The sequence below is a fragment of the Melopsittacus undulatus genome, chromosome 6 (assembly GCF_012275295.1).
Source record: "Melopsittacus undulatus isolate bMelUnd1 chromosome 6, bMelUnd1.mat.Z, whole genome shotgun sequence".
Taxonomy (NCBI): Eukaryota; Metazoa; Chordata; class Aves; order Psittaciformes; family Psittaculidae; genus Melopsittacus; species Melopsittacus undulatus.
In genome coordinates, this window is record NC_047532.1 from 69,378,626 (window position 1) to 69,404,360 (window position 25,735).

The 25,735-nt window shown below is 42.0% G+C and overlaps 1 protein-coding gene across 1 annotated transcript in view; it reads right to left on the bottom strand.

The window, feature by feature from the left end:
* Nucleotides 1-25,735, bottom strand: part of LOC101881667 (glypican-5-like) — a 333,120-nt gene that overhangs the window by 136,362 nt on the left and 171,023 nt on the right. Inside the window, exon 6 of the mRNA XM_034063862.1 lies at nt 494-614. Within this exon, the coding sequence (XP_033919753.1) occupies nt 494-614 (121 nt within the window). The remainder of the gene's footprint in view (nt 1-493; nt 615-25,735) is intronic.

Consider the following 25,735-nt stretch of genomic DNA (forward strand, 5'->3'; position numbering starts at 1 on the left):
CCTGGAACACCTTCTGTCCGGACTTCAGCATTCCCAACAGTTCAGCTATTGTTCTCTTGTAAACCCATTTTCTCTTTTGATCTGCTTATATCTACACACTTCAAAACAGGAAGCTGCAAAAACAAGGAGATACTCCTCCAACACAAGAATATCACAGAAATCCTTAAGGCTCTCATACAACAAGCTTCCAGTCACAAGCTTTATGTGAACTGTGGGGCTCAAGAGTTCCTCCATGTTACTAGGACCCTGGCCTGCAGGACAGCTAATCAACAGCTAAAGAACAACAACCAGGAACTAGAGTAACTTCCAGAGAAATAATTTTGTCTCATTTGAGTTCATAAACCAGCTGGCACAACAATTTTCAGTTACCTTTAGTACCAGGCCTGTGACCCTGGGAAATGTAACATGAGCAGCAGTATCCCCTAGCAAGTTTAGTTTCAGCTCTGCTCTCAAACCCAGTGATAAAATGCTTTTCTCTCTAAAAATTACTTACTCGATTGAAGTGCTGAAGTTTGTCAATCAAATTACTGATGAGTGGGTCCAGTCCTCTGACTTTTAGTTCTGGATTATTAATTTGTGCTTTCAGTCCGTTGGCAACAACTCTGCTGGTGTAACTGAAAAGGAGAAAAAACCCAAAACATCAGTGACTGGAACCATACCCATCAGAATTCAAAATCATATTAAAGGGGACTTGAAAGAAATATTCTTAAACAGGAATAGAAATTTATAACAAATAATTCTCTTTTATATACACCAAACCAGGATAAAGCCAAATCACTTTCTTGCAGCATTATTCATCACTTCAAACTATTAAAGTGTGTACCAACAACCTCATAAACCACACAGATTCTTTTCAGTCATATTTTAATAACAGAACCTTTATAACTGACATTCTGAAGTTCTCTCATGCAATAGCCAAAGCTAATATCTTCCAAAACCCACATTCTTTTATCACTACAGAAACCCAGGGAATTTAAGAAAAAAGCTAAACATCATGAGATTGAAGTAAAATCCACCAGCTCCTCATCACGCACTATCTGCATTCTGAAGTCACTAGCCGGCATCCAGGTACAGGAATTCTCTCCAGTCATCGCTTGCTTTATCTGAAGAACAGCAGCTGTTCTCAGAGGGCAATGACCTGTCTCTTATCAGCAATCTTCTCGCACTGACTGTTGACAGCAGAGTTTCTTCCAGTCTTTTCTGGAATACACCACACTGTATTTAATGTCAACCCATCCACAAGGCTGCAAATCCCAGAGAGATACAGAGCAACTTTTTTTGATGAGCCATGCTTTTGAGGGTTGTATGTAACTGCCTACATTACTTTGACACTCATTTGTCACAAAGTGATCACAGTTGTTTACAGCTTCCTGTTTTGAAACGGTGTAGATATAAGCAGATCAAAAGAGAAAACTGGTCTTCCCTATTAGAGAGTCTGGGTTTAACCCTTTCTCTCTCCTAAAGCCATCTTTATGAGCCCTGCTACCTCCTGCGTTAGGATCCTTTTCCCTCTTTGGGACAGGCATACCCCACGTGCTATGCACAAGCCTTTTACCATGCAAACTGAGCCATAGTCAAAACCCCAAGATTCTGGTGCTGACACCAGTCCTGGAGCCAGAAATTAATCTGCAAGATTTTTCTGATGCTTTCATTGTCTTTGTGACTGACAGGAGGGACGAGAACACTGCTTGGGCTCCCAAACACTGAACCAGTCAGCCCAAGGCCTGAAGTCCTTCTTGAGTCCTTTCAGGCTTCTTGTTGATGAAACTGCTTCACTGCCCATCTGGAAGACTAACAAAGAATAGCAGTCACTGGGCTGTACCAGACGAGTTTTCTGGTGATGTCCCTTACACTGGTACCAGGGAGGCAGCAGTCTTCCCTGTGAGCCGAGTCAGTTTGACACATGGTGCCCCTGTGCCTCTCAGGGAGCAGCCATCAACCACAACCCCTCTTCTTTTGTTCCCAGTAGAGTTGGTTGTGACATGAGGCATTCTCTGGCTCTTCCATGATGGTTTTTCTAACCTGGATGATCCCTATCTACTTCATCATCTTCCTTGGTTTCCTGATCCTCAAGTGTCAGGGCCTCGAAGCTCTTGTAGAGGGGTACTTGTGAAGATGACATAAGCTGGGGGGGTAATATGCTGTCTGCTTTGAGGATTTTCCAACCTCCCCCATCTCTAGGTCCCTCCATCTGCCTGGTGGCAAGAAGACAGGGGATCCTGAATTTCATTTGTTTTGAGAGGTTGGGTTGCTTCTCTCAGGGATGGTAAAGTGTGGCTCCACCACTCAATCTCCTCCTCAGATTCCCTTATGTTCTCTAGCTGCTGCACCTCTGCCCACAGCTCTGCCACCATGCAGAGTCTATCACCCACCTGCTGACATCTTAGCCACCATCCAACAGGCTCTGGCACTCACTGCAGACAGACGGCTGGACAGATACATGGCTTTAACAGCCTCGTCTGTACCGCCAGGTCGGTTCTGTCCACCAGTGCAGCTTCTGCTCTCCCCGCTCTATGCCAACAGCCACCATCGCCTCCATCACCACAGCCTGAGCCAGCCTCGCGCTGCCTCAAGCGCCACGCGATGCTCCTGTCGGTCACTGCGCATGTTATATCATGTCACGGCACTGAGCAAGGCCCGATCCTTGCGTGGCCGCATGTGGTGCCTCTCGTGCTGCAGGAGCTGGGGCAGGACACTCCTCTAGGGACAGTGACTGCACCCCTGCCCTGGCAGCCTGCACCAATGCCGGACTGCCCTTCGGGGAAGCGATTGTGCACAGTATCCAGTCTAAACCTCCCCGGGCACAGCTTGAGGCCGTTTGCTCTTGCCCTGTCCTCTGTTCCTTGGGGGACATGCGTGGGAGGATCTCATTAAGCCACCATGTGGGCATCTTCTCCCTGCTGGTGCCAACCAACACAGTCACTAATTCTACAGTCTTTGTAAGTCCAGTAATGATTGACTGTGCTCTTTTGGACTGAAATGTCAGGAGAATCATACTGATACTTCTTTCACTTTGATTATACTGACACACCTCAGAATCCCAGATGTTCTCCTATCAGTGAATTCGTAAACCAATTTGTGCTGAACCCAAGGACAACATTTTGAAGGAGAAAAATACCCCCAAATCCTACTGTAGAAAGATAATAGGATGTTGGGGAGGAGGAGATAAGATCTAGCTCTCCAAATACATTTGTCCTATCTTCATTTAGGACAAACAACAAATTTTGTGCAAGCTGCTGGTAAAGCATTCTGCAGTATAGTGCTGTAAAAGGTGTGACTTGAAAAGAGAAATGAGAAAGGTCCACTTTTTCTGTAAACCCAGAAAATTTCACTTCTCAGAAGAAACAAAACAACTGCATAGAAGAAATAAGTGAGAAAATTCATGGTTTTCACTAAGAGCCAATAGTATTTAGAGGACAAACATTAAGGAAAAACCTCTTTAGTGAGTTTGTACTTTTTGGTTTACTGACCATCTTAAAGGTAATGTTCTGATTGTGCTTGGTGACTCATACAATTCTAAACTACTCTGGAAGTATAAACTTTCACCGTGCAATGGCCTGTGCAAAATGACAGTGAGGTTCTGATCTTACAAGCAGACTCAGCTGGACCAGTGTCCTCAGGAAGAACCTGAGGACATATCCAATAAACCATTATTTTGCAGTCAAGGCTGGTATAGCTCATATCAATCCACATCAATTCATTTGAACAATACGGGAACATTGCTGCATCTTACCTGCCTGTAGCTTTCCCTTTATTCACAAATCATTGTTCACCATGTGAAAACACATGGGTATCCACTGCAAATGCACATTGACACCTGATGCAGCTTTGTGAGACCATCTAGGTGCAATGCAGGTGAAATTTAATTTAATGGGTCAGCTCATGGCCTCCACAAGTCTTGTTCAGTGATTGTCTGTGTGCATTGCTCTGTCTGGTCAGAAACTCATCCACAGCAGCAAAAAGCAAGGGGTTTCCTTTTCATTGCTCTTGACTGCTTTCCATTCAACCCCTGATTAGAGCTATCAAAATGTCTCTAGAGGTTTATGTCATAATCCAGGCTAAGGAACACAAAATTCCTTCCTCTCTGGGTTGGTTGGGGTTATTTTTAGCAAATGCTACTTTTTTTTCCCCTGCAAATCAGAAGCCTCCATTAAATGCCTCTAAGTGGTATTATAAACCCACAGCACTGCGTGGAGTTTGCATAAACATGAGCAATTCAGGGACAGCAGCAGCATTAATGTCAGAGTTCTCAAAGAGACATAAAAAGGGGAAAGTCAACTCATATGTATTGCTGTTGCTACAAACATACTCTCTTTTACATGCATCTCTATCAGAAAAATAAGACCACTTGCAATGAATGTGTTCACAGTTCAAGACAAAGGGGATATTCATAGCCTAAAATTTCCATCTTTGTTTAAGGACTCACCCTTTAAAGCTCTAGAGACATGCATAAATAATGCACAGATGTTTCTGTTGTCCACATTGCTTGTAATTAGATTCATAATGTGGATTACCCATATTTCAGATGCCAAAGTATGCATGAGCTGTGTGAATCCTGCATCCTTTCAGTATGGCAGTCACAAACAACTAACAGTCTAACTGACAATATGAGTCTCCAGCACATACGAATCAGTCCAGCTAAGGTTAGAATGTGACCTGTGCAACTAGAAATGCCCAGAAAACCAACAACAGACCTTTGGCAGTGGTGAAATAGATATGATCTGGCACATGAATGGTGTGAAAAGCTCACGTAAAGAAAATCAAAAGACTCACCTCCAGAGCACAACAAAACCAACCCTTGGGTTTCCCCATAGTAACATAGTAATCCATTAGCTTGCTTGTCCTGTGTGTTCTTGCTGAGAGATCACATCTGTAACAAATCCAAGCCCAGAAGGACTCAGATGAACTAAAAAATGATGAGTTCAGAGAAGGTGGGTTACATCTCTCAAGGAGAAGGAGATGGGGCATAGAACTGAAGGAGAATTGCCCAGTCAGAAGGGAGAAATTCCTCCAGTCCATCACAGCCAAGAAATAAAGGCTGTACTAGGAAAAGACAGTGTGTCCATCTGGCTCAAACTCCCACCCTGTAAACTGTGAATCCTTCTACTAGCTATGTACACTAAAATACTTTGAAATAAACACTGTACATTTCCTAAAAGGTAATCTGATTACTGTGCTTCTTCGCATTATCTACAACATTTTTTTTGGTTGACATCAGAACCTGAATTACTAGAAATGTACATTAAGAAAGATCAGAAATTGCCTTGCTTTATTTAATAACCCACAATTTTACTGAAATATTGTAGTACAGCATTGTTAACTCTGCTTACAGCTCTAGTACTTTATTCCTACTAAACTCAGAAATGCCAGCAGAAATGGCCAGGGAAGTTGTATTAAAGTATTATCACTGGAGCAATCCTGAAGGTAACTGTTGCATTGGAGCCCAAGGAACAGCACATGCATACAGAATTTTCATCCAGACCTCGAACCTCATACCGATGTTATTACACTGATTTCGGGGGACATAGATATGGTACTTAAAAAAACCCAATCAAATCAAATGGTAAAAAACAAGACCCAAGGCACAGCTTTACACTATTTTAGAATAACAGTGTAAATTATTTTAAATACTAGCTAATAGAGCTCATCACAGATCTGAAAGAGGCTAGGAGTGAAATGCTGTTTACACATAGGACTGCATCTGAAGTGAAGGCACACGTTCTTATTTTCTGTATAAATAGGGATAAATTAAGATACTGGAGTCTAAACACTTGTTTTAAAATAAAGACAGATACTATTCTGGAATGTGTTCCTTTTAACTCCTAATATAAAAGGGATCATGGTACAGGATTCCCGCAAAGACAAAACCACTTTTTTAGATAGTTCAGCACTTTGAAAAACAACGTATAAACCAGAAATAGCTTCAAATTCCAGGCAAACAAGTGCACTACGGTTAGATCTAACTAGCAGTGATATTTAGCCATAAAAGCCCCAAAACCAGGGTGGTGTTTTTGCGCCACTTTCTTCCCTCCTCCCTGTAGGGGACTGTCACCAGTGAGGATACGAGTGACAGATAAAGCTCTTGTAGGCAGCTTTTTCAGGTATTATTGATCAAGCTCCAGCTGGGAGACTATTTCCATTATTCCATATTCCTCCAAGTGCATATTCCTCCTGAGTTATGCCACTAGCAGCCACTAAGCACCACAGTGCTTTGAACCAGTGGCTAATGGCCTGTTTTTTTTCCTGAAGAAAGCTGGCTCCAGCATGGAAATTCACCAAAGGGATTACAGAGCATGACACCACACCGCACTACATATGCTTTGGAACATGCACTGAGCATTTCAGCTCTCTATATTGGATACTCAGGATACCAGAAACCAGAATTTCATCTGAATGCAAGTCTCCTAATTTTAGTTCTCTTTCCTCTGCTTGAGGGAAAAGCTGCATAAGAGGCAGCTATTTAATTGTGGGAGAAATGGTACCTCTAACATCACAAGAAGGTCTGAAAATCTGAGCCTCATATTCAGTTTACGAATCAGATGTTTATGAACTGCCATAAACGTCTCTATGGCACAGAAATTGCTTTGATTAAATAATTGGTCATACAACCTTGCCATATATATAAAATAAGAATAAAAGGCACTGGATACAACTCAAAAGATGTATTTGCCGAGATGTTTCTAATTTGAAAACCACATTTTAAAAATATAGTTACACCCCAGACACCATCAAGACAACAGTTTTGAACCAGAAATATTTTTTGTAATCTGCTGTATATTCATCACTTTTGTTGGTGCTGGTTGAATAATTCCACTATGATCAAGAGGGGCTAAAACAGCAACCCCTTTCTGAGACACGCTGGCAAGCACAAACTCTGTGACTGAGACTCTACTGGTTCTAAAAGTCACGTTGAACCATTTATTACTTGGGCGTTACAAAAACGTGTCTGTCCTATTTTCTGTACGAATATATAACCCCTTCTGTAAGAAAACTCTTTCCCCCCCAAACAGAAGAACACATTAAAAAGCATTAAACATTAACATTAAACATTAGTTTTAGACCACCTAAACTAAATATGTTTCCTCATCCTTTAAAAATCAACAGCTGTCCAGCAGCCTGCTAAAGCCAGAGAAGTTGAAAGAAAGCAAGCCACCAATTTTATAGTCAGGCAAATCATAAAACCGTTGGGACAAAGCTAGACTTTACAATGATCATTTCACGTCCAGCTCTGATTTTTTCACCTTTGTGTATAAATTCTTAAACAAGAAACAGTCCTAGAGATACATGTTGCCTGTAAAAGCACCCAGAAATCTATCTACTTCTGTGCAAATAATAACTACAGTGAGTTAAAAAGATGTCTTTTTATGCCCCTGAGTTTGAAAGTCAGTTGTTGACGAGAGGCTCTCATTTGCTAAAAAACCCTGAAGTGGCAATATACTCAATACACTGTCAGAGCAGACACCACCCACCATCACTAAATGACTCAGAGGTTAAAGGGTTAGAGGGGGAGAAGGAAGGAAAGAGCTTTGAATGTATCATTTAGGAAGAAGCAATGAGAACGTATTTAACTGGCCATGAGATCCACTGAACAATTAATTCAGTTCCATTAAGCATGGCTCACCAGATGGTCTGTTTTTTCTTGTATTTATTCATAATTTCATCCTTGAGCTGGAATGGGCTGCCTGAAATCGAGTTGCATGAATCCACTTCCGATCTACACCAGCCCGTTGTGTCTCCAAATCAGTAATTTTTGGACATTTCCCTTTTAGTTCTTAGATGCAGCCCTTGGTTTCTGTGACTGACTCACAGGGCTCTGCAAGGAATGATTTTCTCCTAAGTCAAGGAACACAGAAGTACGCACTGACAGAGGTGCAGTGACAAAAATACCTGTACGGTTGCAGAATGTGAAATGATTTGTCAAGATGCCCAGAGAAGCTGTGGCTGCCCCATCCCTCTCAGTGTTCAAGGCCAGGTTGGATGGGGCTTGGAGCAAGCTGGTCTAGTGGAAGGTGTCCCTGCTCATGGCAGCAAGTTGCAACTGAGCGAGCTTTAAGGTCCCTTCCAACACAAACTGTTCGATTGTTCTGTGATTATCAGCCTTGATCTCATTAACGCTTTTGCCCACTTTGCAAAATGGAAGAAACAAGTAGAATATAAGCAATCATATATCCCTTGCCTAATCATCATAGTTGCTTGTTACGCAGTAAGTAACTTCAAGGATGCAAGTGTTGATGCTTAAACATTGTTCCCCAGGAGTAATAACCAGGCAGTGCAGGATTCTCCTTTGACTCAGCTGTCCTGAGGTGGCTGTACGTGACGATCTTTGTCATTAAAACCAACCAACAGACAAATTGAACAGACAAATTGTGCTTCCTCTCCGAGTGGATTCCACAATAGCATTACTCACAGCAGTGTGTTGTATCATACTTTCTGTCATTCCTCTAACTGCTTAGCAAACCTGGATTGCATTCACTGAGCATCTTGCTGAGAGCTCTCGAAGAAAGGAATGGTCATGGCCTGTACTACAGCTATGATCTAAATGCTGTTTCACTAAGATGCCACAATAAAGAGTATAAAGAAATACATCTCAATAAACTTACTGTCAGATTATCAGCATCCATAAAGGAAAACAAACTGCCAAAGTTTGCAGATTTTGGGTTTGTCTTATAATTCAGCTTCTTTCCAAACACGCAACTTGAATATTATGTGTGTAAATACATTGTAGAATTAAATCTTGGATAATTTCATATTCAGTTGGCCTGATCCATTAGGCCATTCTGCAATTAGCTTCCTTAATTACAGTGGATATATTCCTTGTTTATAAGAGAAAGGTTTCAGTCAGGCCTCCCCTCTGAGCAGAACTGCCACAAGAGCAGCTGAATTCCACTGTTTGGTTTTAAGGGAAAAATTGAGTCATTTCTGCCAGTGTACAGCAGGAATAATTCTACTGAAGTCAGTGGAGTCATGCTAGGGTAAAATCTGGATACATCACATGAAAATCAGACCCTTTGGGCACAAAGAGGAAAAAAAAATATCATGTCTTATGAATAAGCACAACAGGAGTAATATCCACCAAAAGAAAGATTTACCTGTTTAAGAATACCTATGTAAAGAGTTCATTTTGAAATTATTAAATAGCTGCCAACAGACAAGAAGAAAGCTCAAGTCTAGCACAGAATTAGTTTAGCTGCCCTGAAGATTTTACGAAGCAGAACTGACATGATGTGAATACTGTCACTGTCAGAACTATTCTAATGGACTTCAGTGGAAGTCTTACGAATAATCTTGTTTATTAGTAATTATGGAAAAAGATGAGACAAATACAGTGTGGTAATAGGATAATAATTAAAAAAGTAATCACAAAGCCAAACAGCATTTGTGATGGTCTTTCTCCACTTCTACAGTGCTAAAAAAGCCCTCTTGCAGTCTAGATCCTAAAGACAATTTAAAAACTGCAGGTGCAAAACCAAGTTACCAGAAGGCTTTGAGTGACTGGGTGATGCCACCCCATGAGCACACTGAAAATCACAGTGAAAAGCAACTAGGAGAAGGGATGGACATGTAAGAGATCTTAACATCAAAAAAGATGTGTTCATCAGTTTCTGCAGAGTCATGCTGGAAATGTACTGACTTGAGCTTTACAGAATACTTGTGAAATGCTTGAAAAGTGTTGTAAAAAAGTGATTATGCATTGTATGTGAAACAGCCTACATTCTTTTCTACGTATAGGAAAAGTTAAAACTACCTTCAAGGTGCAATGAAAGCACCAAAGAAGTTTGTGTAAGTTAATTGGACAGCCTTTATTATGTTGAGGGAAGGAAAATACTTGCCTAGATAGGAGAGTTCTTTAGTTTAAAGTGGAATAAGCTCTGCAGGAGACACAGATGATACCTGTATACCCATCAAAAGGACTATAATGAATAATGAAAATGATACAAACCCAAAAGCTGATAACCTAATGGGGAACTGGCAGCGTGAAGACCATTCCCCATTAAATTAAAGTGAGAAACAGAACAGAAAATCAAACAATAAACAAATGGCATATACTTATCAAGGTAACATCTGTGGCCATTCCTAGGGGAAAACATAAAGCAAATCTAAAACACTTTTTTCTCAGTAACTCCTAGACCATGGGAGGGCATTATTTGAGTACAAACAGGAGAACAGAGCCAAGCCGAATCCTGATGGAGAATCTGACTTTACACCTCTTGGAGACTGGGAGCTTGCACGCTGTTCTGAGGGCTGTGGAAAACAAATGGAAACAGGACTGCCTAACTCTGTAACCTGCCAGATGGAAGACACTAATGGGAAACAGGACTGACTGAGCAGAAAAGGAAACACCATCCCAAGAAAGGAGAGGACTTGAGCTCTTAGAAGAAAAAAAAAATAAAAGCAGACTAGCAATTAACTTCACAGCAATGGAAAAGAGCAGCAAGCAAAGGCTCACAATATTTGGTTGACAGGACTTTTGGCAGGCCCAGAGGGCAAAGTTCCAGTTCCCTTTCTGGAAACTCTGGTTGCTGATAGTTACAAATTAGGCCTGACAGATGACCACAGGTATACAAAAGGATATTCTGTCATACCATCATAGAATCCTTTATTGAAGAAAAACAGGGAATGTCCAAATTTGCACAGCATCAGACACATGTCCCAGACAGATGACTTTGCCTGTGACTCATTACAAGCAAAGCAAAACAAACCATAACAAAATACATCAATGCTAGGAAGTCAAAATTCCAGCTTTTTCTCAGAAGTCCATTTCTCCAAATACACTGGTGTACATGGGAGATTAAAGAAGAGCTGACAATAATGAGCACATGAACTGCACCTTTGTATGAACTCAACTCAGGGATTGAACTTGACCCTCATGCTTCACTTAAGCCCTCTGGCACCCCTTGCCATTCCCATGGCAGCCTACAGCTCCTACTGAGAAAGCCCTGAGTGCCTACAGCTTGGGGCTGTTTCTTCCACCACCACAGCTGCTGCTGAGCCTAATAACATGACATGACTGTTGTTGTATATCCCTGCACCTACAGTAATTTCAAGTTTCTTGTCTCCATTTCTAATGCTTTCCACAACTCTGATCCCCATAATTACTTCCATGTCCCTTTATTTACCCTGTTGATCATGCTGACATGAACCCAACTTTGCTCTCTTCATGCTAAACCATGTTCTTCTCTCCCATGCCACCTAGAAGTACCTTCTCAGGCTACTTTTTCAGATGACTCACTACCCACAGCCACTCTTACCTGCAGTGTTGACAAAGCCATTAACTGCTGCCAAAGCTTGTGTGCTGCGATGGGAAGATATCACTCCTGCCCATCTCATGCAAAAGGAAGCATTTGTATAGTCCAGGCCCACTTTCTGTTCCAGGCTCATGTATAATGCAGCTGAGATTTGCACTTGTTGAAACCCTGTCACTTCCCTGTCATTTCCCCTGGCTATTTTGGCTCCTTAGGGATGTCTCTGATCATTATGCATTCAAACTATACCCTAATGCACATACATTTGACAGCTTTCCCAATATATTTGTGCAGAGTTCTTCAAGGCAATTCTTCTTACCTGCTCCAGTGCCTTCACTTCTGCTTAGGTCTTAATACATTATAGCAGGTGTGTGGTCCTTCAGCCACAGGTGGAAGAATTATTGACCTGGGCTGCAGGAGTCCAAGGTACACAGTTCCAATCTAATCCTGTTTCCAGGTTAAAACTTTATCAGTAAGATGGTGATGTGAAATTTTATGTAAGTAATGAGTAAATAGGAAGCCTTAATGCTGTATCAAAAGAGATCAGACGCTAAGACTTCCAAATCTCCTGACTCAGAGTTCTTAAACTCCTTGCCTTATGCTTAATCTTTTCCACCAGTAAGACTGCTGAATTCATAATTCCCAATCACCGAAGTTCTATTCCTTATAGAGGAAGCAGTATTTCATTGCAGAAGCTATGAGCTACCCGTTCAGCTCACTGAATAATTTGTAGCTTTCATCCGACTCCTTCCTTTTGAGACTGCCTAAATGGCACAGATCAGGACAATGAACATTTATTGTTCCCCTAACAGTAGAACACCCAACAGCCACAATGCACTCAGCACAATCTGCAGCTATTGATTGATAGCTATGGGCACTGAATCAGGCATAGCTTAATTACCATTAACCTGTAGGCACTCTTACTGCTAGAATTCCTCACAGATAAGCCAAAGCCTCTGCCATACTAGTATCACAGGGTTATGTTTTGAACACAGGCTGCCAGGTGGCAGTTCTAACTTGTTGCTAGCTTATCTCTAACTGTTTGATGCAGTAGTGCAGCATCTAGCAAAAGTCATCATATCTATCACTCTTGCAAACTGCAGAAAATGCTAGGATTAGTAGAGAGCAAGTATGATGTAGTTATGGAGACTGAAATGACTTAGCACTTGGACAAAAGAAGTGTTCACCCAGGTCAAGGCTGAAGAGCTCCAGAGTAATGTGGGAAACTGAGCTGCCTCATATCATGTTTTTGTTGTTAAACACAAAGCATTGGTTTCCTTGTTGTGCATTTAGTACTTCTCACAATAATAACTGTACTAGAAGAGAGGTCAAATGTAGAAAGATTTTCCTGCTATCACAAGTTTGGAAAAGAGAGTGTTTATACAAAAATCAATTTAATTTACCTATACTGTTCAATTCTTCTTCTAATACTGTTGAAGATTTATATCTAGTTAAAACTGTTCCCTTCCATAATTTAGTTTCTTTCCCACTGGGTTTTGCAGTAAGGTCACAGTCCTGAGTTCATGTTGCCACAGACACAACCAGCAACACAAATTCAGCACAAGTTCACTGCAGGATTAACCACATCAAGGACCAAATTGTTAGGGAAAAAAACATATAAACAAATACATATGTCACAAAACACTGTGCAGAAAAAAAAAATAAGAGAAGAAATAAGGACAGAGAAAACTTTTTTACTTTTTTAAGCTGACTTGACTTGTTTTGCTTGTAAGTACCATCACAAATAATCTGTTTGGTAATAACATGCTGCTATCCTCAGCTTATGTCTAGGGATAAAGTTATGGTGCCTTCTGCAGAGATGCTAAAAGGACTTTGTCCCATCCAGTTCCCGTCAGCCATCTGGGCCTAAACAACTTAGGCTCATACTTGGAAGATACTAATGAGCAAGGAATCAAATGCTGATTTGGTACTGACCCACAGCATCCTTCTTGAAGCTCCCTGGTTTATAACAATAGGAATAACAATAGGTGTCTCTTCCACCCTCCTGGATAAAAGCACATTGTCTGCAACTGTTTTGTCAGCAATTACATTGCTGGAATACTTGCCATCAGGTGCAAAGGCTTACTTGGACTTACTTCACAGCATTCTTGGCACCTTGAAGGAGCAAGGTGCAGTCTCCATCACTGTGCTCCCAGCACAAGGCCAAGGAGACACCTGAATGTGGCCAGGACATGTCCACAAGTGAGGCTGGCAGGACTAAGGCAAGATGAATCCTCACTCACCCAGTGGAGGAGTTGCCAGGCTGCCTTTCAATGAGTGCACCCCAGAGAATGTGCACGAGCAGCTTCAGTAATACTGAGATCATGGCAAAGAGCAAGCATGTTATTTTTTGATACGCACCTAAGGTGCAACACAAAGTACTTCAGAGCTTGAGCGTGACTAACCCCACTTCAAAAAGCAGCTGATAGTTTAAAGTGGCTGCTATGGGCCAAGCAGGCAGAGATCTCTTTTGTCAAGTTCAGTGCCTGCCCTCCAGTGTGCATGTTTTCTAGTCTTCCCTGAGGTGCAGAGAGCTTTTCCACACCACACATGCTGGAGCTGAAAGGAGAGGGCTTTTAACCAGGGCATGTAGGGAGAGGACAAAAAAAAGACAGGAAGTCTGTCTTTTCTTTTTCTATACAATATTGAAGAACACCAGGAACCAAAGTAATTTTGAACACAAGACAAAAGGAACATCAGAATAGCAGGCAGCTTGTTGTGGCACAACTATCAGCTACAAAGCACCACTTGTTTTCTATGTGCTAAAAATATTATGATGATTAATGGCAAAAATGAAGGAAAAATCAAATAATGGATGGAAGAATAAATGATGTAACGATGTTTAAAAAGAAAGCATGTGACATTTCAACATTTACAATAGGATCTGAATGGCTTCAGTTGTCTATAGCATCATTCATCTTTGAGGTATCCTGAAGAACTGCAAAGGGGTGGGTTGGGCTGGTGGCAAATGGATTAGGCATTAGTCACTATAAACAGCTCACAAACAAATATTAGAGCTGTATTTCAGCATGTGAAAACAGCTTTGCGAGTCAGAAAATCATAGAAACCCAGACTGGTTTGGGTTGGAAGGAACCTTAAAGCTCATTTGGTTCCAGCCCTCTGCCATGGGCTTCCACTAGAGCAGGTTGCTCCAAGCCACATCCAGCCTGGGCTCAAACACTGCCAATGGGGCAGTCAAAGCTTCTCTGGGCATCCTTTGCCAGTGCCTCAGCACCCTCACAGGGAGGAACTTCTTGATGTCTCATTTACATGTCTCCTGTGTCAGTTTAAATCCACTCCCCCTTTTCCAATCCCTAGAGGCCCTTGTAAAAAGTCCCTTTCCTGAAGCCCTCCCCAGATCTGTACACATTATAGAATAGAATCATAAAATCATAGAATAGTTAGGGTTGGAAAGGACCTTAAGATCATCTAGTTCCAACCCCCCTGCCATGGGCAGGGACACCTCCTACTAAACCATATCACCCAAGGCTTCATCTAACCTGTTCTTGAACACTGCCAGGGATGGAGCATTCACAGCTTCCTTGGGCAACCCATTCCAATGCCTCACCACCCTAACAGTAAAGAATTTCTTCCTTAGATCCAATCTAAACCTCCCCTGTTTAAGTTTCAACCCATTACCCCTTGTCCTATCACTATAGTCCCTAATGAATAGTCCCTCCCCAGCATCCCTGTAGGCCCCCTTCAGATACTGGAAGGCTGCTATGAGGTCTCCACGCAGCCTTCTGTTCTCCAGGCTGAACAGCCCCAACTTTCTCAGCCTGTCTTCATACGGGAGGTGCTCCAGTCCCCTGATCATCCTCGTGGCCTCCTCTGGACTTGTTCTAACAGTTCCATGTCCTTTTTATGTTGAGGACACCAGAACTGCACACAATACTCCAAGTGAGGTCTCACAAGAGCAGAGTAGAGGGGCAGGATCACCTCCTTTGATCTGCTGGTCACACTCCTTTTGATGCAGCCCAGGATACGGTTGGCTTTCTGGGCTGTGAGCGCACACTGAAGCCGGCTCATGTTCATTTTCTCATTGACCAACACCCCCAAGTCCTTCTCCACAGGGCTGCTCTGAATCTCTTTTCTACCCGACCCCTAGCTGTGCCTGGATTGCTCTGACCCAGGTTACACTGTTGGATCCTTAATTTCTTATTTGAGTAAGATGGCAAGGACAGTGCAAGGACACTGGCAATGGAATCTGAGGTTATGGGCTTAAATTCTTCAGCATCTGAGTGTCTGCAGTGCTTACTGGCTATTCCGCAGCTCATGTGAGCACTTTCTTGCGGGCAGTTGCAAGCAGCATCAGAGAGACATTCAGGCAAGTTGGTAGTTCCCTTTTAGCAGGGAAAAATAATTTTTGTTCCCTTCAGAGCACTGAATTCCTTTAATTATGGCATAAGCTTAAAGGGACAAGGCTGAGCAGAAGGAAGTGGTGGATATGATTTTGGTTGTCAAGGCACCAGTGGGTTGGATTCTTGGGAAGGTGTCCCATTGGAACACTACCTCCTGACTTTGGGGCAAGGTGGCAATAACCCAGCTCCTAACTCTTGTAGAAGAAGATGAAGCAGTAACAGGGCCAAGTTGGATGGGGCTTTCAGAGAGCTGGTCTAGTGGAAGGTGTCCCTGACTATGGCAGGGGTATGGAACTGGATGAGCTTTAAGGTCTCTTCCAACCCAAACCATCCTATGATTCTATGATGACACCTTTTCTGATCAGCTAACAGAGACAGACTTGTATTATGATTCTTCACAATGAATACCATGAAGATAAAAGACAGTCAGGAACCCAGGAGTTTCTGTGAGCTGTACCTCCTGCTATGAGCCCTGCTCTGGAGGGCTTAAGCCTTCCAAAGCTTTTTCATAGACTGCAAGCAGCTTTGGATCACGCACAGAGAATTTAAGGCAGCTGGAAAACTTAGAGCAAGGACCATGACACCCACAGTCAATATTCAGATCTGAGGAATATATGGCTGGAAAAAAATCTTGCCTGCAAACCTCTTCCTGCACAAGGCCTTGATGTGACAGTGAGCACAAAAATACTCTGTTTAGATGGCAGCTGAAGCCTTAACAGTTTTGTCATGATAAATTGAAAGGTTTTCCCAGTTAAAGAATGTCCTAAAACCTGAACAAGAAACCATGTCTGAATCTGTTCTGCAGTGATTTGCAAAGGAGAGAGACATGACTTTATGCACAAATTTACAGGATTTGAAAGACACAATGTAGAAAGGCAAGACGAGCAAGAGAATGGTGAAGTGTTGACTGTCATGTCCTACCAGTGCACAGTAAAGCTTGTGCTAAAGGAAGTGGGGAGAAAAGCTGTGAACCAAGTTCTCTTGCTCCACTGACTTGAAGCTGAAATTGAGTGTTACCTAGCAGGAATGCTAAAGTATTTTCTGCAGACATTTATTAAGCACATCAATCCTCTACTTTTGATGGTATCTGAAGAATAAGTAATAAGTAAAGGTCTTCAAATGAGATTAAAATTAATCAAAAAAGGTGTGCTTGTGTGTGTTGGGGGGTAATGGAATAGTTCACTGCTTGCATTTTAGATTAACCGTCTTTTCTTACCATAGCAAAAATTAACCCTCCAAAATTAGAGATGAATTTGGCCAGAAGTAAATTATTTTCCCAGATACTTTGTTTTAGCATCTAAATTAAAAAGTCTATGAATTGCTGAGGTGTACATGGAACTCCAGCATGTCTGTACAGTTTTATGACAAGCTCCTGTTTGGATCTTGCCTTGGCATAAGAGTAAATATTATCAAAAATTAATAGCCTCCATGTAGACAATTATTCTCAGCAATAATGATCTCTAATCTATTGCTCAAAAGCATCTCTGCAACTCTTAATGACAGCTCTCCCTCTGGCAAATGGTGCAAACACAGCAAATTGCTTGGGCAAAAAAAAAACATTTAATCAATGCTTTACTAGTTTTCATCTTGGAGAGAGCCATATATGATCCGCATGAAAAGGTAAGGCATAAAACTATTAGAAATTATTGGATGATTAGCCTAGCTCAGGCCAAATTTGTTAGGCAATCAGAGCATGTGACTTAATACCACTGCTTTAGAATAGATGAGTCTGCAACTTGTAGAAACAGAACTGATTGTCACCTGTGAGACAACAGGGTGATCACACCATCAGGATGCAGTCGTCTATCCTACTTTAAAGCATGCATCAAAAGAAACTCCAGACTCTGAGCTAGAGCCGTGAACAAAGTAAATTGCATTTCCCTGCCCGTGTGCAACCAAATCTTCATCTATCTCACTGCCAGAGACTGGTTTCTCAGCTGACCCACCTTCTCCTTCACAAAGTCATTCACCTGCTTCTACAAAGAGGCCAGATGAAACACTGGTGGGCTGGGCTGCAGACTGGAGACATTAAACCTTAGTCATGGAAACAATTGTGCTTGGATCTGCCCAAACCCATTGGGGAATACACATGAATTTAAAACTGGCCACTCATACTGTTTGTAGGGCCTTTGTTAGTAAGCAGAAAGCAAGATACATAAAATCCATTAGTACAGTCATCAAGTAAAAGCTATTAATGGAGATATCATACTCAGAAGCTGTAAGCTGATGTTATAATGCAGGCTCATGACTTACACTGCAGGTTCATGAGGAACCAAGCAGAGAGGTCTGCACTGTGTTTCTGAGAGATATCATTCCCAATTTGAACAGAAAAGACTCTGAGAGGACAACCACACTCAGACAGGTAGCTCTCAGCTGCATCCTATCAATAGCAGTCCATAACCTTTGCTGAATGCTCCAACCAAAGTTCTACCAGGTACCACAACACACCCCTCCTACAGCCAGTTCAGCCCTGAGCACAAGCAGCAGATGAAGAAGCAGTTGTAAGACAGCCTTGCTGAGGAACCAGTTTGAACTTCTCCACATTTTCTATGCTAGTTTATCCCTTTACTTAGCACATGGGGGTCTTAGAAGGGAATGAGAATCAGAGAATCATAGAATGGTTTGGTTGGAAGGAACCTTCAAAGCTCATCTAGTCCAATCTCCCTGCAATGAGCAGGGACATCTCCAGATTGATCAGAACCACATTGAGCCTAGCCTTGAATCACATGTCTTGTTCTCTTCCACTTCTACAAACCATGTGAATCAATCAAAGGAGAAAAGAAGACTGAAAAGAAAACAGTTACTTTAAGAAAACAACTGAAAGCCAACCAGTAAATCCTGCTTACTTCACCTGTCCCAGGTGTATGAGTTAAGCTGCTTAACTCATATACCACTACAACGAGATTGTAAACTTGGGCAAAGCAGTGTGGTTGGAGCCTGTGAGAAGCCTGCAATCATACAGCTGATTCAGCTCCAGTGAGAGAACCCCTCCAGCCCACTGCAGTGTCAGCCCACTTTGCTCTGGTTCAGGGCCCCCCAGGTTTATGGGGCTGATGGGCAACTTCTTGTCACTACGGAAATAAAGCTTTGCAAGAGAAGAAAGAAACAGCTCCTTGTAATAGTTTTCCTTACAGGTAAACAGCAGCACCTGCAACATATGCGGGTGGCAGAGCAGGGAGATCATGTCAGACACTGAGTGTGTGGTGGCTATAAGACAGCAAAAGGCTGAACCTCAATGACAAGGTCTGAGACCTTTCAAGCAGATTGTGGAGCAGGCACAAGCTTCACCTCCACACCTTGCAGCCCTGCAAACACCCTATGGCAGCATGGGCCACCACCAGCAGAACCTGGGCTCACAGTGAAGGACCTCAGGAGTAGAAGTGCTGTATTTTCAGTAAGAGGCAGTGATTAATCATGCAGCTGTATGCTTGTGGGAGTGGAAGTGAAAAGCCTTTTATTGGCATCCTCATTACCTAATGATAATTAGAGCCCAGTGTGCCATAAACTACCCCCAGTTTTTCTTTTTACAAATACAGCTAAATTCATTGCTCCTTCTACAGATGTCTTAAAATCTATTCAGTTAGCCCTCAAATATAAAGAAAACTAGAAATGCAATCGCATAGTTAAATCCAAGTAATATAGAATTAAAGAAACATTTACCCACTTTGTGCTGTGAGGAAGGGAAAGCTGATTCAGCTATTCTTGCAGCTTTACATGGTTAGTCTCCAGCAGCTCTAATCTGTCTTGTAATTTCTCCCAACTGCAGGAGGCACATTAGACTTGCCAGAGACCAGCTCACCAGCACATTTAGCCCTCAATTCCTGCCTCTGGCAACTGCCTAAATTTCAATGGTTCAATGGAGAAAAAAGAGGAAGTTTCCACTGTGAACCTAACAAAAGATATTTTTTCTGAACCATGGATGCCAGCTTGTAGCCTCAAGCATCAAATTTGATCATTTAGGTTTACATCTTGTCTCTACCTTTCCTCCCAGAGATATATTGTCATTTACACTCTATTTATACTGCTGTGTTTTCCACTGGCCTTCTCCAAAACCAGGCATAGAAGGAATTTCTAATCCAACAGAAGAGAGGAGGCAGATCTAAGGGTTATAAGGGCTGGCATGTCTTCTAGGGGTTACAGCCACCAAAGAGAGACCCAGAGGCTGTAATTGAAGTTACACCTATGGCTGTAATTATGTACCAAACTCCTGACCTTGATGAGATTTAGGAGTGTATTAACACATTTCTTTACAAAGCAAGCAAGCTATCATTTCTGATCCCTAATAAATCTGTAAGCTTGACAAAATCCCAGTAAGAGTCACTGCTAGCTTCTCCAACAGAGGAACAACTTCCAAAATGCACAAGATATCTGGAGAGGGACAGGAGCTGGTTCTGTTTCCCTGGATGCTTGTGACATATGTGCAGACACCATAGAGACATCACTGCACATACACTGCTGTTACTTCAATACACTGAAGTGAGTGAAGCAGATGAGGACTGATAATTATTGGATATCTACTACATCCTGGTTTTTTTTGGTAGGAAAGAGGCTCAATAATTTTCAGTTATCATTTAAAAGCCCATGAAGTAATTTTCTGTCATTTCACTGTGCTCATTTGAGATGACAGTCACAAAAGTAACCTGTCACCAACTGCATTTCCATTTTAATGCAATTTCAAATAATAAGAGCACAGCTATTGCTGAGGAGTGATTAGTATTAATACTGCCATTAAAACCTAAGTGGCACAATATTCCTGCTGAAGTTCATCTGTTTCCTAAAGCTTGTGGAGTGATCGCCTCCTGCAGACTCCCAAAAGTTATAGACCTGCATTTGACGTGGAGAGTGACTCTCATGTCTTCTCTAGTGCTATGTAGGTTTAACCCCCCCCCCCCCAAACAACTCTCTAATTAGTATATATTAACTCAGCAGAGAGAAAAGAGCCAGTTTGCATGGTTTCTACTGAAAAAATGAAGTAGCTTTGGTTCCATCACACCAGTGATTAAACTATTACGTTCTTGGCAGTCATAATTTTATAGTTAAGTCTAAGACACTGAACCATTTAAAATAGCACAGAAGCTGGCTCGGGGTTGTTCTGTACTATGTGATGAATATTCAGCAGCAATTTGAGCCTTGAGCTCCCCCTTGTGCCACATCACTAAATTGCAAACAGAATAATTCGGGTTTTATTCACGGGCTCTTGTGATGGGGAAGTTCTGGTGTGTGGATCGATACAAGAATGCTGATGGACAGCGGGCAGCCACTACCCGGCCGATCCCTACACAGGTGTTTAATATTCTATGTATCAATGCAATGTAGCACCTGACTGGAAAAAAGAATATTAAGGGTATGTGAGTCTAATGTTTTGAAAACAGACAGCATAGGCAATAACTACATAGACAACAAACTGGCCTGCTTCCAAAGACAGCCTTAAAGGCCAGGCATTGTTACCCCTTATTCCACATTTATTCTTCTATTCTAAAGTAATAGCTCATCTATAAATTCGTAAGAGAAAGTTTGGTTACATTAGCTCCACTGTGCTGTGGGTAACTAATGCTGACACCTGAGCACTTCAGGAACGATAATCATCCTTTTCAATAACACAAAGTGTTTCCTCAAGCCAGGTTGACTGCTTGAAATAGAAATATTATTTTCATAAGCCTGTAGCGGAGTTTGGCTTATAAACCACATGCAAACAACACCAGTTTAAAAGTGACACTGTCTAAAACCCAAATTAATGCACATGTAAAATATATCTGAAGAATGCATTAAGAACTGCCCTTGCACCAGAGATTTTATCAAGCCAAAATGCTGCTGCCCTTAAAACCAAAGAGAAGTTGTACTTGATGGGAGCAGGACAGGAGCAGTGGGTTGAAAACCCTTTCGAGTGTTTTAGTAGATGTAATTTAAATGCATTTGAATGATTTGAACCCAAACCAGTCTATGATTCTATAATTCTGTATGTGTAAAACAAAAGCTGTACAGCAATCCTAGTAAAGACTGACCCCTGGATAGGCTTGGGACTGATACAGTGAGATAGAGACAATGGAAACATTTTCCCACTTGGAAGATAAACCAATATTTAGCAAATCTGTTTCTGAAGGGCAGTGCTTATATTTATTAAAATGTCTGCAAATTCTGAGTAGAATTCTCTATTGCATGCTGACAGGTAACCCATTTGCAAAGTATGTCTGATCTTCAAATAGCCTCCTAGTTTTTGGAGTGGTTTGAATAATTTCTCTAATTTTTCTGTCATCATCTATGATCATGATTTCATATTTTCTTCTCAGGCACAGGTACTATCTTGCGCTGGGCTGAACGCAAATCCCCATGGAATGAGTACAAATTAAGCAGCCTCATCAGATGAGTATTCCTAATTTCCTTTTTTTTTTTGGTGACGTTTTAGGCAGTCTTAATCCAGTAGCTATGGGCAGTGCTGATTTAATAATTACACATGGTTTTACTCAGAATGTTACCTGGCACTATGTCAAATGCCTCACAGATGTCTGAAGTACATTAATAGAGTTACCTTTATCAAAATTCTGTGAATTCCAGCAAAAATGCAGCATCAAGACTGTCTGATAAAACCTATTGTCCATACACCAGTATTCTGTGGAATTCTTTTCCCTCCTTTAGGTTCTTTATTAGTTAGGTTCCATATGATCCTTCGTAACTGCAGTTATCAAACTAAACCATCTTTATTTGCTTGAGCCATCCAATGTATTGATTTTGAAACAGTGACACACTGAGCTTTTATTCCCAGGCTTTCTAAGCAATTTTCTGCAATCATTTCTATGTCCTTTACATGGACAGACTTATGCTCACATGGGCTGCACAGTTTCTGCCTGCCACAGTAGTCCATGGAGAGACACCAACATGCACCAGGTAAGACCCTGGCTCCACACTTTAACAACTGCAAGTGTATTTAAACTTCAAGCCTAGGCTGTGCACAGACTATGCTTGTGGCAACACATTTTGTGGGAGAGCAACAAAGAAACAGAGTAAAATTAAACACTGGTCTTGGCAACCAAATTCTTTTTTTATTCACAGTAATTGAGTTCCCTTCCATTCACCTTTTCCACCTCAGCAAATCAAAACAACTTCTGTTAGGACCATATCTACAATGAAACTGCTGGTTTCCTTTGTCTTGTAAAACAAATCTGTTGCAATTTGTCAGAATAATTCAATTTTAGCCTAACTCTGCTACTATAAAAAGCCTAATGGCAAGGCCTGCATTGATTTCAGGAGGGCACCTGTCTAAGCCTGATTGATCTTACTGTTTTCTCTACTCCTTTCTCCAGGATGAATGAACCCAAGCCTCTGGTCCTTAGCTGGAACACCTAACTGAAGTTCAAACATTGCTTTGTTCACACATGCTGTTTCCAGAAAGGATCAGGACCAAGCAACCTCCAGTTCCTAAGCTTGGCTATTGTGTGGGTGATGTGGTCAGCACTGGAAGTAAGACACTGCAAAAATAGTTACGTGATGTCCTCACAGCCACAGTTCCAGGAAGCGTAGAAAGTGTGCAGATCCAAATATCACACATAGCATCATCAAACAGTTTGGATTGGAAGGGACCTTTTAAGAGGTCATCTACTCTAACCCTCTACAATGAGCAGGTCCACTTTCAACTCAGGTTCCTCCATCTCAACTGGAGCACCAAACAGCAGCTCTCCACAGGTAGCTGTATGTTTGCACCCTTTACAGATGTCCTTGCAAACTGACTTGGACAAGAACCACTAGAGATTTGCAGTCAGAGAAAGCCCTGATAAAGCGTCCCTGCTCTGGGCTCAGAATTGGAGAGAGGAGAACATCCATCCCCAGTGTTGTCATGGGGCTGTGATGCTCCTTTACCACACTGTCACATAGAAAACAAAATCCAGCATGGATTTTGTGCCCACTGCCTCTTGGCCCAGCACACTCTGCTCTTCTTGTACTCCTTTAGTCATTGGAATAAGAATGTTTCAGGGCCCCTCTACATGTGCCAGTGCTCATTCTGCTGTTCTCAACTAGAGTGTATCAATCACTAGTTATAGCAATAACAGACCAGGAGGATAAATCTTCAAAATAAAGAATTTTTAGATTTTTACAAAACATTCTTATCCTTCCTTCTTTTCTGTAGCAAAGAGGAAAAGGAGAAAAATGAAAATATAAAGAAAAAAAGGAAAAAACCCAAACAACACAAACAAAAAACCCACCAAAACCAAGTCTCCTCATGGAAAACTCCACACTGGGGAATTTTTATCTTTTGCTTCATTATCATCACTGTTGCTTGAACTGGCATGACTGTGAATTGAAAGAACTACCATTTTGAGACCACGTTTATCCCTTTTGTTCAAGATGTTTGTGTTGAAATGTTAATTTTCAAACGTTTGCTTTTGATAGAGAAAAGAAAGCCCACTATCAAGTGCTCCCCACTTTCTAACTGAAACATGTGGCCTGTGCATACTGAAATGCAACTTGAGAAACTTCAGCCTCAGTGTGTGTTTCTGGGAGATAAAGATGTAATACATTATAACAAATCAAAGTTAATCTATTGTTATCTCTCCTTTATTTTGTCTGCTCTTTGGATTACACCTCACAGCTTCACTACCATGCACTATGAATAGAGTAGATGGAAAACCTTTTTATTATTCTTACTTTAAAGAATACATTTCTCAAAGCCTGATTGTAAATCCTTGGCTGGCAGGAATTACTACCAGAAGCATTGTGTGAGAAATATATTCTCAGCACAATGCTAAAGGTTTTCATCAGTGATTTGAGGAAAGAAATGAAAACTACCATTAAACTTGAAACTGGGCAGACCTTGCACCTCTCCAAACCAAGTCTCCTCACTTACATATTTGCATATTGTTTCTTATTTCACATTTTAGCTACAGAGTGTGTGCTTTTAGACATATCCGAATGCATCTAATCATAGAATCCCAGACTGGTTTGGGTTGGAAGGGACCTTAAAGCTCATCCAGTTCCAACCCCTGCCACAGGCAGGGACACCTTCCACTAGTGCAGGTTGCTCCAAGCCTCATCCAACTTGGCCTTGAACACTGCCAGGGATGGGGCAGCCACAGCTTCTCTGGGCACCCTGTGCCAGCACCTCAGCATCCTCACAGGGAAGAACTTCTTCCTAATGTCTCATCTCAGTCTCCCCTCTGCCAGGTTAAAGCCATTCCCCCTTGTCCTGTCCCTACAGATCCTTGTCAAAAGCCCCTCTCCAGGTTTCCTGTAGCCCCATTAGGCACTGGAGCTGCTCTAAGGTCTCCCCTTCAGGAGCCTTCTCTTCTCCAGGCTGACCCAGCCCAGCTCTCTCAGCCTGGCTCCAGAGCAGAGCTGCTCCAGCCCTCACAGCATCTCCATGGCCTCCTCTGGACTCATTCTAACAGCTCCATGTCCCTCTTGAGATGTTGCCCCAGAGCTGGATGCAGAACTGCTGTGAGGGTCTCACCAGGGCAGAGTAGAAGGGGAGAACCCTCTCCCTTGACCTGCTGATCATGCTCTGGGGATGCAGCCCAGCACATGAGTGGTTCCTGGGCTGCATGTGCCAAATACTTCTGCCTCTCATTGCACAGTATTCCTTTCAGACTGAAAAGGAAAATGGCGCCAGCTGTACATGAAATCACTGCACATGGAACATATCAATAGTGATTATGTCGCCTTCCTGTATCAGAAAATTAGTTCAAACAGCAACTGGTATACCCGTCCCAAAGTAGTGAATCTTACTCAAAGCACATGGGTGAAGCAGTGCAGGCAGGCAACTTCCCTGCCTGCATGGAAGGACTATTCCCACTCATGCACCTCCTGCCACAAAAATCTGTTCTATGTTGTTCCCAGGAAAGATTAAAGTGCACACTGTGTGGCCTGTCAAGCATGTCTGTGAGGCTTCAGTAACCCTCAGCAAGGCAGTGACTGTCCATCCCACAGTTTAGTGAAATGGGAAACAACTAAGCAAACCAGGTCTGTGTGCATGCTCATGGACCAACCCATTGAATGACAACATGGAGGGTGTCTTGTCACTTTCCGCTTTGTGCCCTGCTTCTCTATGCTAGGCAATGGTAAAACTGTATTTAGTGCAAACTGACAGAAAAGCTATAGAAAAAGTGGATAAGAAGGACCAAGTCCAGTAGGAAATTGATATTA